Here is a 13499-nt window from a genome sequence, read left to right as displayed (position 1 = left end):
CTCTGGTTTGCTTTGCAGAAGTCAAATGAATGACATGAAACGGTTATTCCATCCCAATTCGTTCGAAAAAAAAGAAAAGAAAAAAGAAAAAAAGTCTAGCACTGCAAAGATGGGTTTCTCTTCCATGGCAGCAGCTTCCCTTCCTTTCCAGCTCACCGACTTTTGTTGCTTCAGACTTGCCAGAATCTGCATTAACACCCTCTTCGAGGCTCTTTGTTGTTACTTATTAGATAGAGACGCTTAAAATGTAAAAATGTCTAAATAATCGTAATGCGTTTGAGGCGCCCGAAACCTAATTTCTCACTGTACCTCCTAGGAGTGAGGGGTGGGGAAGGGGGCTCTTGCAGCCGTCAAACCCGCGTGTCCAGGAATTACTGAACCCCCATCTCTCTCAAAGCCGATCTTTAGAGGTCACAATGCAGGGCCTTATGTGGAAGTAGGGTGGGGATGAAATGACCACAGGGTACTCCACCATGGGCTAGCAGCTCAGGCAATCAGGGCCTCGGGCAAAGACGCTGCGCTGCCCCCCTCCGGCCCTGCTACCTTCTCCAAGGACAGGCCTGATTTCCGCGGGAGAATGAACTTCTGCCTCTTTCTAGCACCTTCGGAGAAGCAGACCTTTGGGCGTTGGGAAAAGTTAGATTGGGTTACTGTGAAGGGAAAAGAAAGGCCCAGATGCTTCTCCAGGAAGGATGAGAGAACAGGCCCGGACGCAGATCTGCAGTCCCCAGCGCAGCCACGTCTTCAGAAACGCCCAAGATCTCCAGGCCAGCCACGGTGGTTTGGCCCTGGTGACTCCAGGAGCCCGTCTACCTGACTATACACTGGGCTATGCCTTTGCCAGTTTTCTTGCCATTTCCCCCGCCCCAGCAATCTCAAACCCGCCCCACGGACCTAGAGGGTAGTGGGGCAAGCTGAAACTTAACCCACTGCGTAGAAGCTGTCGCCGCCGCTGCTGTCACAGTCACTCCGGGAGAGACCGACACCGCAGTGGGGACAGTCCCCTCCCGCCGCTTCCCCGGGCTGCGCTTCGGTGCGGGGGCGCGGCCGCGGGCTCCGGCGCGGAAGGAAATAGCCCCGCGCCCCGCGGGCGTAGGGCAGCAGGGAGGGAAGGGGGAGGGCAGCAAGGAGGCGGGCAGAGGGGCCGGCCGCCTGGGCCAGGTCGTTTTTGAATGGTTTGGGAGGACGAATTGTTAGACCCCAGGAAGGGGGGGGTGGGGACGGAGAAGGGGGGCTGGAAAGCGGAAACTTTCCTATAAAACTTCGAAAAGTCCCTCCTCCACACGTCAGGCCAATGACACTGCTGCCCCCAACTTTCCGCCTGCACGGAGGTATAAGAGCCTCCAAGTCTGCAGCTTTCGCCCAACTCCCAGACACCTCGCGGGCTCGCCGGCACAGGCAGCGTTTCCAGAAGGCCGAGTGGGGTGTGCGTGCGGCCGTTGGGCGCCTTCTTTTTGGACCTCGGGGCCATCCACACCGTCCACTCCCCCTCCCGCCTCCCTCCCCGCCTCCCCCGCGCGCCCTCCCAGCGGAGATTCTCCTCGTCCCTCCTCCCGCTCCCTCCTCCGCGGGCCGCATCGCCCGGGCCGGCGCCGCGAGCGGGGGAAGCTGGCGGGCTGAGGCGTCCCACTTTCCTCCTCTTCCCCGGGCCGCCGCTCTGCCCCGGGCCTGCGAGGCCGCGCCTTGCCGCCCGAGAGATGATGCAGGACGTGTCCAGCTCGCCAGTCTCGCCGGCCGACGACAGCCTGAGCAACAGCGAGGAGGAGCCGGACCGGCAGCAGCCGCCAAGCGGCAAGCGCGGGGGGCGCAAGCGGCGCAGCAGCCGGCGCAGCGCGGGGGGCAGCTCGGGGCCCGGCGGGGCCGCGGGCGGGGGCGTCGGAGGCGGCGAGGAGCCTGGCAGCCCGGCCCAAGGCAAGCGCGGCAAGAAGTCTGCGGGCTGCGGCGGCGGCGGCGGCGGCGCGGGAGGAGGCGGTAGCAGCAGCGGCGGCGGGAGTCCGCAGTCCTACGAGGAGCTGCAGACACAGCGGGTCATGGCCAACGTGCGGGAGCGCCAGCGCACACAGTCGCTGAATGAGGCGTTCGCCGCACTGAGGAAGATCATCCCCACGCTGCCCTCAGACAAGCTGAGCAAGATCCAGACCCTCAAGTTGGCGGCCAGGTACATCGACTTCCTCTACCAGGTCCTACAGAGTGACGAGCTGGACTCCAAGATGGCCAGTTGCAGCTATGTGGCCCACGAGCGGCTCAGCTACGCCTTCTCGGTGTGGAGGATGGAGGGGGCCTGGTCCATGTCCGCGTCCCACTAGCAGGCGGAGCTCCCCACTCCCTCGGCAGGGCCGGAGACCTAGGTAAGGACCAGCGTCTCTGCGCCCCTTGTCGGCTCAGGTGGCAGACCCACTGACGGTCAGGCCGTGGCTCCCCGTCCACCTAGCCTTCCTGCTTGTGTCCCACTCCCTTCTCTACTTTCCCACCCAACCTGGCACCGCCACCTCATCCCCGGAGCGTCCCTGGAAGACAGCTCAGTCCCCTCTAGGGAGAGAGGGATGCGCCCTTGAGAACCGTGTGCGTGTGCGTGATGAGTGTTCGTGACAGACAGGAGGCAAGACTGAGAAAGAGTCGAGGGTCATTGGTAAGGAGAGTCTTGCCAGCGCCTCCCTTTCTTTTGGCTTTAAGTTTTCCTTCTCCTTAAAACAAATGTTTCCAAATTCCACCTCCTCCTTCTTTTCCGCCCACCCACTTCCTCTTGCCCTTGGGCTGAAATCCTTCCAGGTTGTTCAGCGTAATTTCTCCGTGGTGGTGATAAGAACAGTGCTCACTAGTCTTAGAAAACAGCCACAGAGACCTAAACAATAACCAACTTTCCTCCCTCTGGGTTTTTGCAGATGTCATTGTTTCCAGAGAAGGAGAAAATGGACAGTCTAGAGACTCTGGAGCTGGATAACTAAAAATAAATATATATGCCAAAGATTTTCTTGGAAATTAGAAGAGCAGAACCCAAATTCAAAGAAACAGGGCGTGGGGCGCACTTTTAAAAGAGAAAGCGAGACAGGCCCGTGGACAGTGATTCCCAGACGGGCAGCGGCACCATCCTCACACCTCTACATTCTGATAGAAGTTTGAACAGTTGTCTATGTTCTTTTTTTTTTTTTTAATTTGACGAAGAATGTTTTTATTTTTATTTTCTCATGCATGCATTCTCAAGAGGTCGTGCCAATCAGCCACTGAAAGGAAAGGCATCATTATGGACTTTCTCCATTTTAAAATGGTAACAGAGGAATTTTAAGAACACCTTTAGAAATAAAAATACGGAATCAAACTGACTTGCAAAATCACAGTCAGTCAATTCCTTTTTTCGATTTTCCTCTGAAGGAAAAAAAAACTTAAAATACAAAAAACAACATTCTATTTATTTATTGATGACCCATGGTAAAATGCAAATAGATCCGGTGTCTAAATGCATTCATATTTTTATGATTGTTTTGTAAATATCTTTGTATATTATTTTTCTGCAATAAATAAATATGATTGAAAATTTTAAGAACCTTAGAGTTTGGTCTATATTTTTAAAGGATTAAGTTGGAGGTAAATACCTGCTTGTTTAACTCTGGAGACACCCAGGAGGGTGATGGGGCAGTAAAACAAACAAAGCAGTGAAAAACTCAAAGTGCCTGCTGACAGGTACAGGCAAGTTATTTAGAAAAACAGCTTTATCATTATTCCTGTTTCGTGCTCAATGGGCTTAGCATCTCCCCTTCATCTCTTATCAGGTCTCCAGACAGCAAAACCTTAATGTATCCCTCTTACATTTTGAGATGGCAGCTTTAAAACAGTTAAATGCAAATAAGCACTGCAAGCCAGCACTATTTCTCTTGTAACTGTGCTTTTTTGTCATGCCCTCTACTCTTTATGAGGATTTTTACATAATAGGTTTATTTCAGTGAAAGGGTGCATAAAGTGTTATCAAAATTACCAATCTATACATACACATAAATGAATACAAATGTATAGAAAATAAAGTTTAATTCAGACTTCCATTTGTGAAGTAATTCACTTAACTCTTCTTTTATGAATGAGGATGACATTTGATTTCAAATTTGCTGAAAAGAAAAGCCAAAGTTAAGCCTATTTTCCCATGTTGATGTCCATTTGGGAAGAATTCTTTATATGTAAAAAACATACAGCTATGGAGTTAAGAACAACAAAGAACCTGAAATCTCAGTATCTTCGGTAACTACTGGAACAGTTACAATTTTAAATGCTATAGCTGTTCATTTTGTTCAGTTCATTAGCAAATATATTTTATCCAAAAGTACTCAGAAATTTTCCCTAATTACTTAAATGTATACAAAATCTGATGCAGTAAAGCAAAACATTAACAGGGACAAATGATGGTTGATTTTTTTTTTTTAAGTTCATTCTGGTAATTTCTGGGCTAGAAAAATGCTGCCTTTTATAGTGAATAACGGTAGAAATAGGTAGTTTGTCTCACTTAGTTCTTAACTTTTAAATCCAGTTTACTGCATTGAAGTATAATTAGAGATCCTTTCAAACTGGAAAATAATTTTGCTGCCTAAATCAAACAATCACTATGGCAAATAAGTGTAAGAATCCAAACAGATTTGCCTAGTTCAGGTTGAGGTTATTACATTGCCTGAAGGGTTTTTGTTTTTTTTTCCCTCTCCACACATCATCATAGAATGCTGACATGACATATTGTAAATTTATTATTGTGAGTATTTTAGACCATGTTTTACAGTAAGAAGCCTGTGGAATTTATGTATATTAAAGATTAGTGAAAGCTTGGGGAAATAATTTTCTAGATTTCTTTCGATAGTCTTACAAAATAAAGAGATTGGAAACTGATTATGTGTGGATATATATGTGTGTGGGGTGTGTGTGTGTGTGTGTGTGTGTGTGTGTGTGTGTGTGTAGAAGAGAAATGTAAAGAGGGTGCCCTGGAAGGATAAGGGGAGCATCAAAACGTTAACTCTTTCTTTTGAGTGTATCATTGAACCACCTCCATTTTCTAAATTGTTCATGGAGGAATCTCCTTGTTCACTAGCTTGGTCTGGCTATTTGATATTTCAGATGTCTTGACGTACATCAGAATGGAGCTGACCATCCTTGCTGAGAAGGTAATTTCTATCTTAATCTCTGATGCTATAGAAAGTAGAAGTTTCAAAAAAGGTAGCCTTCCATTTTCATCTTTTTTTTTTCTTTTTTTCATTTGGTGTTTTGTTCTCTCTCCTTTGCTCATAAGAGAAAAGACTTTGCAGAAAAACAAATGTCACATTTATGTTGAGTAATACTTAATACTAAACTGAAGGTAATATTTCCCCCAAGATTTTCAGGTAAATAAACGATGAAAGAAGGGTGGTGAAAAGCTTTACTTTGAATGAGAAGAATTCATGGTGGGAAATGTTAATTATTAGAATACAATTTTCAGCTTGCAGACTATCTCTGTGTTTCCAAATTCTCCCACCCCACAAAACAATGCTAATTCTTTTTCAGAATAGAAATGAAGCCACCTGTGTTTCTTTCTATCAGTATTTCCTATATTCATTTTATTTTTACTACCTATTCTTATTTAAAGGACATTTAGAGTGAATTACCTCTTGTTTCAGAAGTGAGAATTTAATATGGTGACTGGATCCAGGAGTCTTTATCCTTTAGCCAGAATGTATTCATTGAAGGGAAATACTGTATTAATTGTTTAGGGTGACTTCTAATCAACTGACTAAGAAGGTTTCCTTAACTGTACATATAATTTTTTAATCTTGCTTTTCTTTTCTTGGGTTGATAGACTTCAGTCATAAGAAAGCAGTAAATTTTTGTTCCCATTACACACATTTATCCTCTTTGAGCACACACTAACAAGCAACATGCACAGATGAGAATTCATGCACAGTTGCAGATACCCTCCCCAAAGTGGAACGTATTAATAAAATGACGTTAAATAGCAGAAACTCACACAATGTGTGTACTTTTTTTCCCACACTCCACAACCGACACAAAGCTTCTTGCTCCTTCGGGTCCTCAGGCTCATATTCATAATGGAGCTTTTTAAGGGACACTTGGCCTCTTGCAAAAAAGTCGAGCATTTTGCACATTCCACGGTTTGGCAAACTCAGAACTGGTTATTTTCTCTAGACCGGTATCAAGTTCTTCTCAGGCATATGATTTCACTTGAAGTCCTGCCCAGGAATCCTTCAAAGTGAGCGTTTGTGCCGCTCTCATGATGTCAGGCGGTTTTCCCTGCATCTGTAATTTGAAGAAAAACAAACAAACCTGCGGGGAACAAACGCCACGGAAACCCAAACAGAACTCTGTGGGCAGCGGGAGTCTCACCTGCGGCGAGCGCGGGAGGGGGCGCGGCCCGGACTCCCCTGCGTGGGTGGCGGGCGGGCCTCACGGTGGGGAGAGTGACAATGTCCGCGGCCTCCTGGGATAGCGTGGACGCCCCCAGCCCCACGTCGGGCCGCTGCTCAGAGTAGGCGGCTCCTAGTGTCAGCGGTTGCAAAGGGAGCAGCAGCAAGAGATTCAGGCAAAGGCCTAAGCTTCTACTTCCAGAGACAGGTTCGCATTAGCGACAAACGGGTTGGAAAAGGGGTCCCTGGGGGCCACTTTTCTAGAACTTTCTACTGGTGTGTTGTAAAGCGTGCTCCACCCCCAGCGCCGGCAAAAGTGGAAGGAAAGTGCACTGGCAAAGTGGAAGGAGAAATAGGTTTCCTCATACTTTCTGAAAACAGGTCATCACATTATTTCCCAGACACTTTCCCAGAGCTCTCGAAAATGCCAACAGGATTATCAATTATCCTTGCCGCGCAGCAAAAGATAGACCCAGTAAACGGGGCATGAGATACATATCCCATTCGCTTTTGTCTCAAGACCCCAGGATGTGAGTCCACTTAATATTCTTAGCAAATCAAAGCACGTGTCCTTTGAAGAAGGTGTGTAATTGGAGTTTAAGGCATGTGTGGAATTCCCAGATGTCTATAAAGTAAGAAGGAGCATGTGGCAGGTCACTGGAAGGTGGGGCAGGTTAAAATCACTGGTACAAAAGTTCTCTTTTTATATTCCCCTTTATAAGGGCAACGGAGATAGGCCTTGGGGAAAGGATGGGATGGGGTCATAATGAATATCCAGCTTCTCATATCAGAGTCACAGTAACCATGGTAAAAAGCACATGGTCAGAAAACCTCAAAGAAAACACTCAATTATAGCCGAGATTTCGTGGGCGCCCGGCAATGAGATTGTTTGGGGTTTTCTGCAGCGAGGGCTTCGGCACTGTCGTCTTCCTTGTTTACGTGGACTATTTTCTTTTCTATTTTTTTTCCCCTCAAGTTTATGGATGTGTCTTCGTACTTATGCAGGCGATTTAGGCTAAAGCCAGAGGAACACAATTCCAGATTAGGAAAAGAAAATCAGTTCTAAAAACCCAGAAGGCAGCCTTCTTGGGGGAGGGGAGATTGCGAGCGAGTGAAATTAATTTTCTCTAAACATTTTCCAGAGAGCCCGAATGCTCAATGAAAAGACAATCATCAAAATCAGCTGCGCCTTTTTTTTCATTTCACTGAGGTGTATACGGGTGTGTATGAGACGACTCTAAAGTTCGAGTTTAGCCACTGCTTATTCGGCAGGTTTCTTTGTTTTGTTTTTGGTCTGAAACCGGAATCGAAGGAAATACCACTTTTCTCCTTGGTTTCAAGATGGTGCCTTCACTTACCTGAACATTGGAGCCAGAAGCGGAGACGTAAGAATGGGGGTCTGGCAAAGAAACTAGCCCTGATAAAGACTGGCGCTGGGGGGTGAGCTTGGAGGCCCCAGGGATTGGGGGCTCCAGGCAAAGGGGCTGGAACTAAGTGCCACACAGATCCCACCACTGAGGCAGGCGGAGAGGGGGAAAGGGACGCCCCAGGGGTGACGCGAGTGTGACAAGTGAAGAGTTAAGGAGGTACCTGAAGGAAGTTTATCTTGCCCAGATGTTAGGGCTTTTACTAAATGTCACGTGAAGAGAACAGATGTACAACTCGCAAATGGGGCCACGCCTGTAAATACAAGGGAGGCAACTGCTTGGAGGGAAAATCCAGGCATAAATCATCAACCTCCTTCTCTAGATATCTATTTTCTCCTTTAAATATTTGCTTCTGGACAGGGAAGGCACATCTTAAATTAAGTGTGTCTTCCAGGAGAAGACACAAGCCAATCGCCTGGCCAGCACCCCACCCCACCCACTCCCCTAGGTGCCTTGGGTGCAGATGGTTTGAGTGGAGGGCAAATTTCTTTCCAGCCTGCATTTTCTTTCTTCACCTTACCCATCCCCCCATGTTACTCTTTGGGTTTCTCAAAGACGTTTGATCCTGAGAAACATATCGGATCTCGGTTTGGAAAAGCTGAAACTAATCAATTGCCTTTTTGAAGGGGTAGAGAGTGATAAGAAGAGCAAAGGAATGCCAGGCCTGACAGACCCTAAACTTCCAAGATGCTGGGATGGGCTGAAAGATGAGTGGTGATCCTTCCCTCCTGGGGTGAGATCCAGAGGTCTGGGGACCCCTGCTGCCCGTGGGGGTATGGATTTTACCAAGTTAAATCATGGCTTTTGTTGAGAAGGATTTTTCAAATGGCTTGTACAGGACTTTTCCCTCCCTACATACAAGAAGGAAGTTCGGTTTATAAACAAAATTAAAATGAATTAGCAGTTGCCTGGTTGTGGAACAGTCTAATTCCCTTCTCTGTATTTAAGAGAGATGTTCATAGAGGTTCATATTATTGTATTATCATGTGGCACAGGCTTGGGTCTGTCCACCCATATTAAGATTTTAAATATTTGTCAACAATAACTTTAGGGTTTAATGTTAAATGAATTACTACGTGACTCTTCATTTAAACACAGCAGGATTCCTAAGTCTGTTAAACTGACATCTCACCTGGCTTACAGTTACTATATAGCCACCCATACAGCTTTCTTCTTTAAACAAAATTTAAAAGTTGCAGTATTTTTTCCACAGTATTAAATCTAAATTTATTGTCTGATTTTATCTTATTCCTTTTTGGATTTCTGAACGTGTGGTCGGAATGGAAATGTATTCAAAGTGATTACATTAGGTTTAAGGGTTGACAGTTTTTTAAATGTATAAGACCAGATAAACAGACATATCTTTTCTCTCTATAGCATTTAATATAAATACCCATCTAGCCATTCCTGGAGGAATTTAACCTTGATTTATTACCTTTGGGTGCATAACCTAACTGGTGATAGTACCCGCAGTGCCCTGAACAAAACTCTGAGATCCTACCCCTCTGGATTTGCCCAGCCTAGAGGAATGTTGGGTAGGACCCCAACTCCCTGACTCTGCTATGTAAAGCTTTCCTCTGAGGCTTCCAAACCTCCATTTCTAAACATAGTATTGGTCAAAACAGTCTACATTTCTTTTCCTCTTTTGTTCCTGAAACTTTGCACCCATCAAAGAATTGTTACTATTGTGGAAAGCACACAGCAAACACAGACCATCTCCACTGCAAGTTTAGCAAGGACAATGACAATCAGAGATATCTGCTGCTGCACTCCTAAATCAGTGTTCTATTCTTGGGGCAGAACACTACCTTCCAGAGCAGCATTCTTTAAAATGTTCTTAGGAAGCCCTTTTTCACATCATGGAAGAAGGAAATTTCTGTTAGCCTCTTACTAAGGTTGCCTCTCTCCTCATTCCTCTGTGACTCCTCTTGTTACCCGCCTCCCGTCAATACACACACCTTTTAAAACTTCTAACTTTGTAACATATAAAAGAGACCTGGAGCAGAGAATCCTTCTTCCTCTTCCTTTTCTCTAGGCCCCAACTGAGTGAAACTTAAAACACATCTCATAGATCAGTTTTCCCTCTCTGAAGTTAGGCACAGTCCACGACCCGGATTTTCAAATGGCCCAGGCTGGAGTCTGCAATATTTAATCCAGTCAGCTATTAAATGTCCTCCCGCTAAATCAAGAGTATAAGAATCCGTACAGGGGATAATGATACCAAGAGCAGTTTGGTGAAGGAGAGGGGGGCTGGGAAGAGGGGGGAGACGACTCCTGGGAGCCTTTGATTTGGAAAATCCTGTTTTTAGAACTCCTGTCAGAGTAATAACAAAGCAAAGAAACATGAAAGAGCCACTCTTTGTTCCAGGATATGGTTTTAATGAAATACTACTACCACGCACACACACACAAAAAATCTATTAATAACCGCTTCTGAGACTCTGCTTTTCCTTTACCTATTAGGGACCAAGAGGCTCCGTAACATGATCCCCTCTCCCCCTCTTCTGCCGCCTCCTTTCCTTCCCAATTAAGCCAAAGGGGTAGTTCTGATGTGTCCCGGCCCTTAGATAACTGTGGACATAAGCTACCCTCTGCAACCCGGCTTTGGTCCCTTTTTGGTCCCTTTTTTTTTTTTTTTTTTTAGCAAAGCCAGGCCCCCCGGACGTGATGGCCAAGGCTTCACCATCTCCCATCAGAAGGCGGTCCCCGCACTTTGCGAGTGAGTTCTCCTCGTCTCCCGCTGGAGTCTTTAGGACCCCAACACTTGTGGTACCAAGAGGATGGCGCACCCCCAATCGGCCTGCGTGGCTCCCAACTGACCCTCCCCGAGCTTTTCTGTTGACTTAAAACATCCGGAGGCACCGCAGCTAACAGAGCAAATGGGGCTGGAGATCTGGGAGGGGAGTGAAGAGGCAGGGGGTGGGGATCGCCAGAAAAAAAGCCACAGCATTGGGGAGGGGGTGTGGGAAGCAACCTTTCAGGCAGCCAGGACGAGGCATTTTAGCAGCCGCGTCTGTCATCTGTAGCAGTGGACAGATAAAACCGATCCTGATCAAAGAGGTTTGTTCATAAATCACCCGTAAGAAATGGGATGTGAGGAATAAAAGACGTGTGTCAAGTATTCTCAACCTAGGAGTCCGCTCCTCTCCAGCAGGGTGCATTCACCCCCCTCTCGTGGAATCCGCGCGCTAGGCGCGTCTCCCAGCAGGGACTGTTTGTGCCGGGAGGTCTCTAGTGCCCGGTCCTCCCCATCCCCACCCACCCCATCCCACTCCACTCCATCCCACCCCCCCCACCCCACTCCACTCCATCCCACCCCATCCCCCAGCTTCAGCAGTAGACGTCAGGCCGGGCCGTTGGTGCTCCAGACTTTAGATTTCAATACAATCGGTTGACTTCGGATTGTCTAAAGAAGTGGTGGGGAAAAGTTAGGGTCTTTTCACTTCTGAGCGAGAAAATTGCTCTCTCAGAATCGGAGACATCGCCCCTTCAGGTCTCCTCTTAGTGTTCTTGTCCCTCTGACCCTCCCTCTTGAGAGATCTCGGAAACTTGCCACGTGTTATGGTGCAAATGTAACACAGCCCGGGTAGTTCGGCGAGAGCAGAAATTACTTCGGGCGGGTATTTTCTGTTCAGAGTTTTTTGTTAAGTTTTGGGCAATGGTGCTTTTGCACTCAGGTTTGCAGCGTTCGTGTAATACGTTAAGGAGCGGTTGCTGTCCTCTAAACTAGCACAAAGTGGATTTTCTTTCCTCTGCCTCCCACCTCCCAAGCTCCGGACTTTCTCGCACCTGCTTCTGCTGGTTGGAAAAACAAGCGAAAGCGAATGTCCAGTCCCGCGTGCTAAACGTTCCCGCCAGCTGTTCAGAGGACTCCAGAAACGCGTATTGGGCGAGTTGAGAAGCGCTGTGGTTGGCTGTTTCCAAGAAAGCAGTTGACAATGTTAAGAAAAGAGTTTGTGAATTTTGTTCGCGGGGTGGAGAGGGAGGGGGGGATTTACAGCGATAAAGGCCCCTTACTCCCCCCCCCCTCAGTTTTAGCATCCTCCAGATAAGCAGGATTTTGCTTATAATAGGTGTTTATGGTAACAGGAATTGCACTTTGATCTAGGATTTTGGGGGTGGAGTGTCTAAAGGGTCTCTAGACGCTTGTCTGATTTGAATGCTTTTCAGGATGATTTATGGCAAAAGGCTCCTTTCTGACACTTCCAAATGCCAAAGCTCTTACCTTCCTGGCAGGGGTGAGGGAAACCTGCTTCCAATAGCCGCGCGGATGGGAGCCCGCGTGCCCACCGCCCCTGCCTGCCGCTGGCTCTAAACTGACAGAGGGCACAAGCCTTCTTCTGGAGCAGCTGATAACCTTTCCCCGCCTTCCAACTGAGTGGAGGGAGGGAACTTCTTTTGGTGATGACAAAGCTACAGAGGGAAACCAAGTTACCCTCCTGTAGTCTCTTGCAGTTAACTCTATTTTATGCAATTAACCACCTGCTCCCGCCCCGTTGGTGGTTTGGTGTTAATGCGATTTGACCCAAACGTGAAGCAGGGCGGGAATAAACCCTCCGTTGGGACCCCTGGTGGTTTCACCCTCCGGCCTCAGCCTCTGGCCGGGGCCGCGAGAATGAGAATCACAATTTTGTTTCCCGCCGGGCGGAGGCCTGGGCGGCGCTCAGAAGCTGCCGGGGCGTCGGGGGTAGGAGGCGATGTCTTTTCGAAAGCTCCCTGCAGTCTCAGGACCGTGAGGTGAGGCCAGGAAAAATAACTCTCTCGACTCAATTACTGTGAGCGCCACCGGGAAACTGAAAAGCTAAAATGTGCGCCGCTGCAGGGGGGGGGGGGGCGGGAGGGGGGCGGGTCAGACCCAGCGGACTCTAGCGCAATTTTAAGGGACCCCTGAGGCCCGCAGAGCAGAGAACTCGCTAAAGACGTTTGTCAATCTGAAGCTAAAGGCGGGTCCGACCCAAGGTAGCCTCCAACCGACACTTTTCCCAGAGGAAAGGAGATTTTCCAACCAATTCTTCTCTTTAGAGATGTAACAGATTGAGGACTGGGGAGGAGGAACTTTGTTTTCTTTCTTTTTCTCAAGGTGAATACACTTTAAGGGAGGAATTAGCCGCGCAGTCTTGAAGACCGGTGGTGAGAAGGGTCGAGGCCAGGGCATTGCCAGCAAATGTCTGCTGACAGAGGAAGGTTTAGCCCTGAGCGATATTCTGGGAATCTGTATATTTGGGGAACAGTGTCTGACTGTTTCAGTCTCCTTCTTTTTTTTTTTTTTTTTTTTTTTTTTTTTTGATGAGCCTATACCTTCCTGCCTCCCAAGGCCCTTCCATGTTAGTATCTTGAAGGTTAGAGGTTTGTTTTCCCAGTGGGAAATAAGACTCATTTCCTGGGTGAAAAAGAGAATGGATTAACTTTTTAAAAACCTATTTTTCCAATGTATAAGCTTTCTTCATTCTTCATAATGTTACAAACCAAGGAACCAGATCAGTTTATTAGTTATGTAAAACTGATCTGTTTGAATAAGCTTAATCATCTGACAAAAGGGATACTGATTATTTCCTCCTTTCTCTCAAAGGGCATCTTGAGAGTTTCTGAAAGTCACTGCCTTTTCCCCAGAGTTCTCATCACTACATCAAAAGACTCAGGTCATCTCTTGTCTTTTCTGTATGTATATATTTAAGAGCATAAAATATTAAATAAAAAATTTTCC

At 47.2% G+C, this 13499-nt stretch overlaps 1 protein-coding gene and 1 long non-coding RNA gene across 2 annotated transcripts; one reads left to right on the top strand and one right to left on the bottom strand.

The window, feature by feature from the left end:
• TWIST1 (twist family bHLH transcription factor 1) lies at window positions 1582-4802 on the top strand. Its single transcript, XM_003130192.5, has 2 exons — window positions 1582-2348; window positions 2883-4802. Exon 1 carries the CDS (start codon window positions 1698-1700, stop codon window positions 2304-2306), a length of 609 nt encoding a protein of 202 aa, XP_003130240.2. The 5' UTR covers window positions 1582-1697; the 3' UTR covers window positions 2307-2348; window positions 2883-4802.
• Window positions 11102-12112, bottom strand: LOC110262240. The gene is made up of 3 exons (XR_002347055.1): window positions 12021-12112; window positions 11585-11709; window positions 11102-11201 (listed from the first exon to the last, which is right to left on the bottom strand). It is a non-coding gene; the product is annotated as an uncharacterized LOC110262240 (long non-coding RNA).

The sequence above is a fragment of the Sus scrofa genome, chromosome 9 (assembly GCF_000003025.6).
Source record: "Sus scrofa isolate TJ Tabasco breed Duroc chromosome 9, Sscrofa11.1, whole genome shotgun sequence".
NCBI lineage: Eukaryota > Metazoa > Chordata > Mammalia > Artiodactyla > Suidae > Sus > Sus scrofa.
Note: the sequence above shows the minus strand (reverse complement) of the source record. Positions and strands in the feature narration are given on the sequence as shown.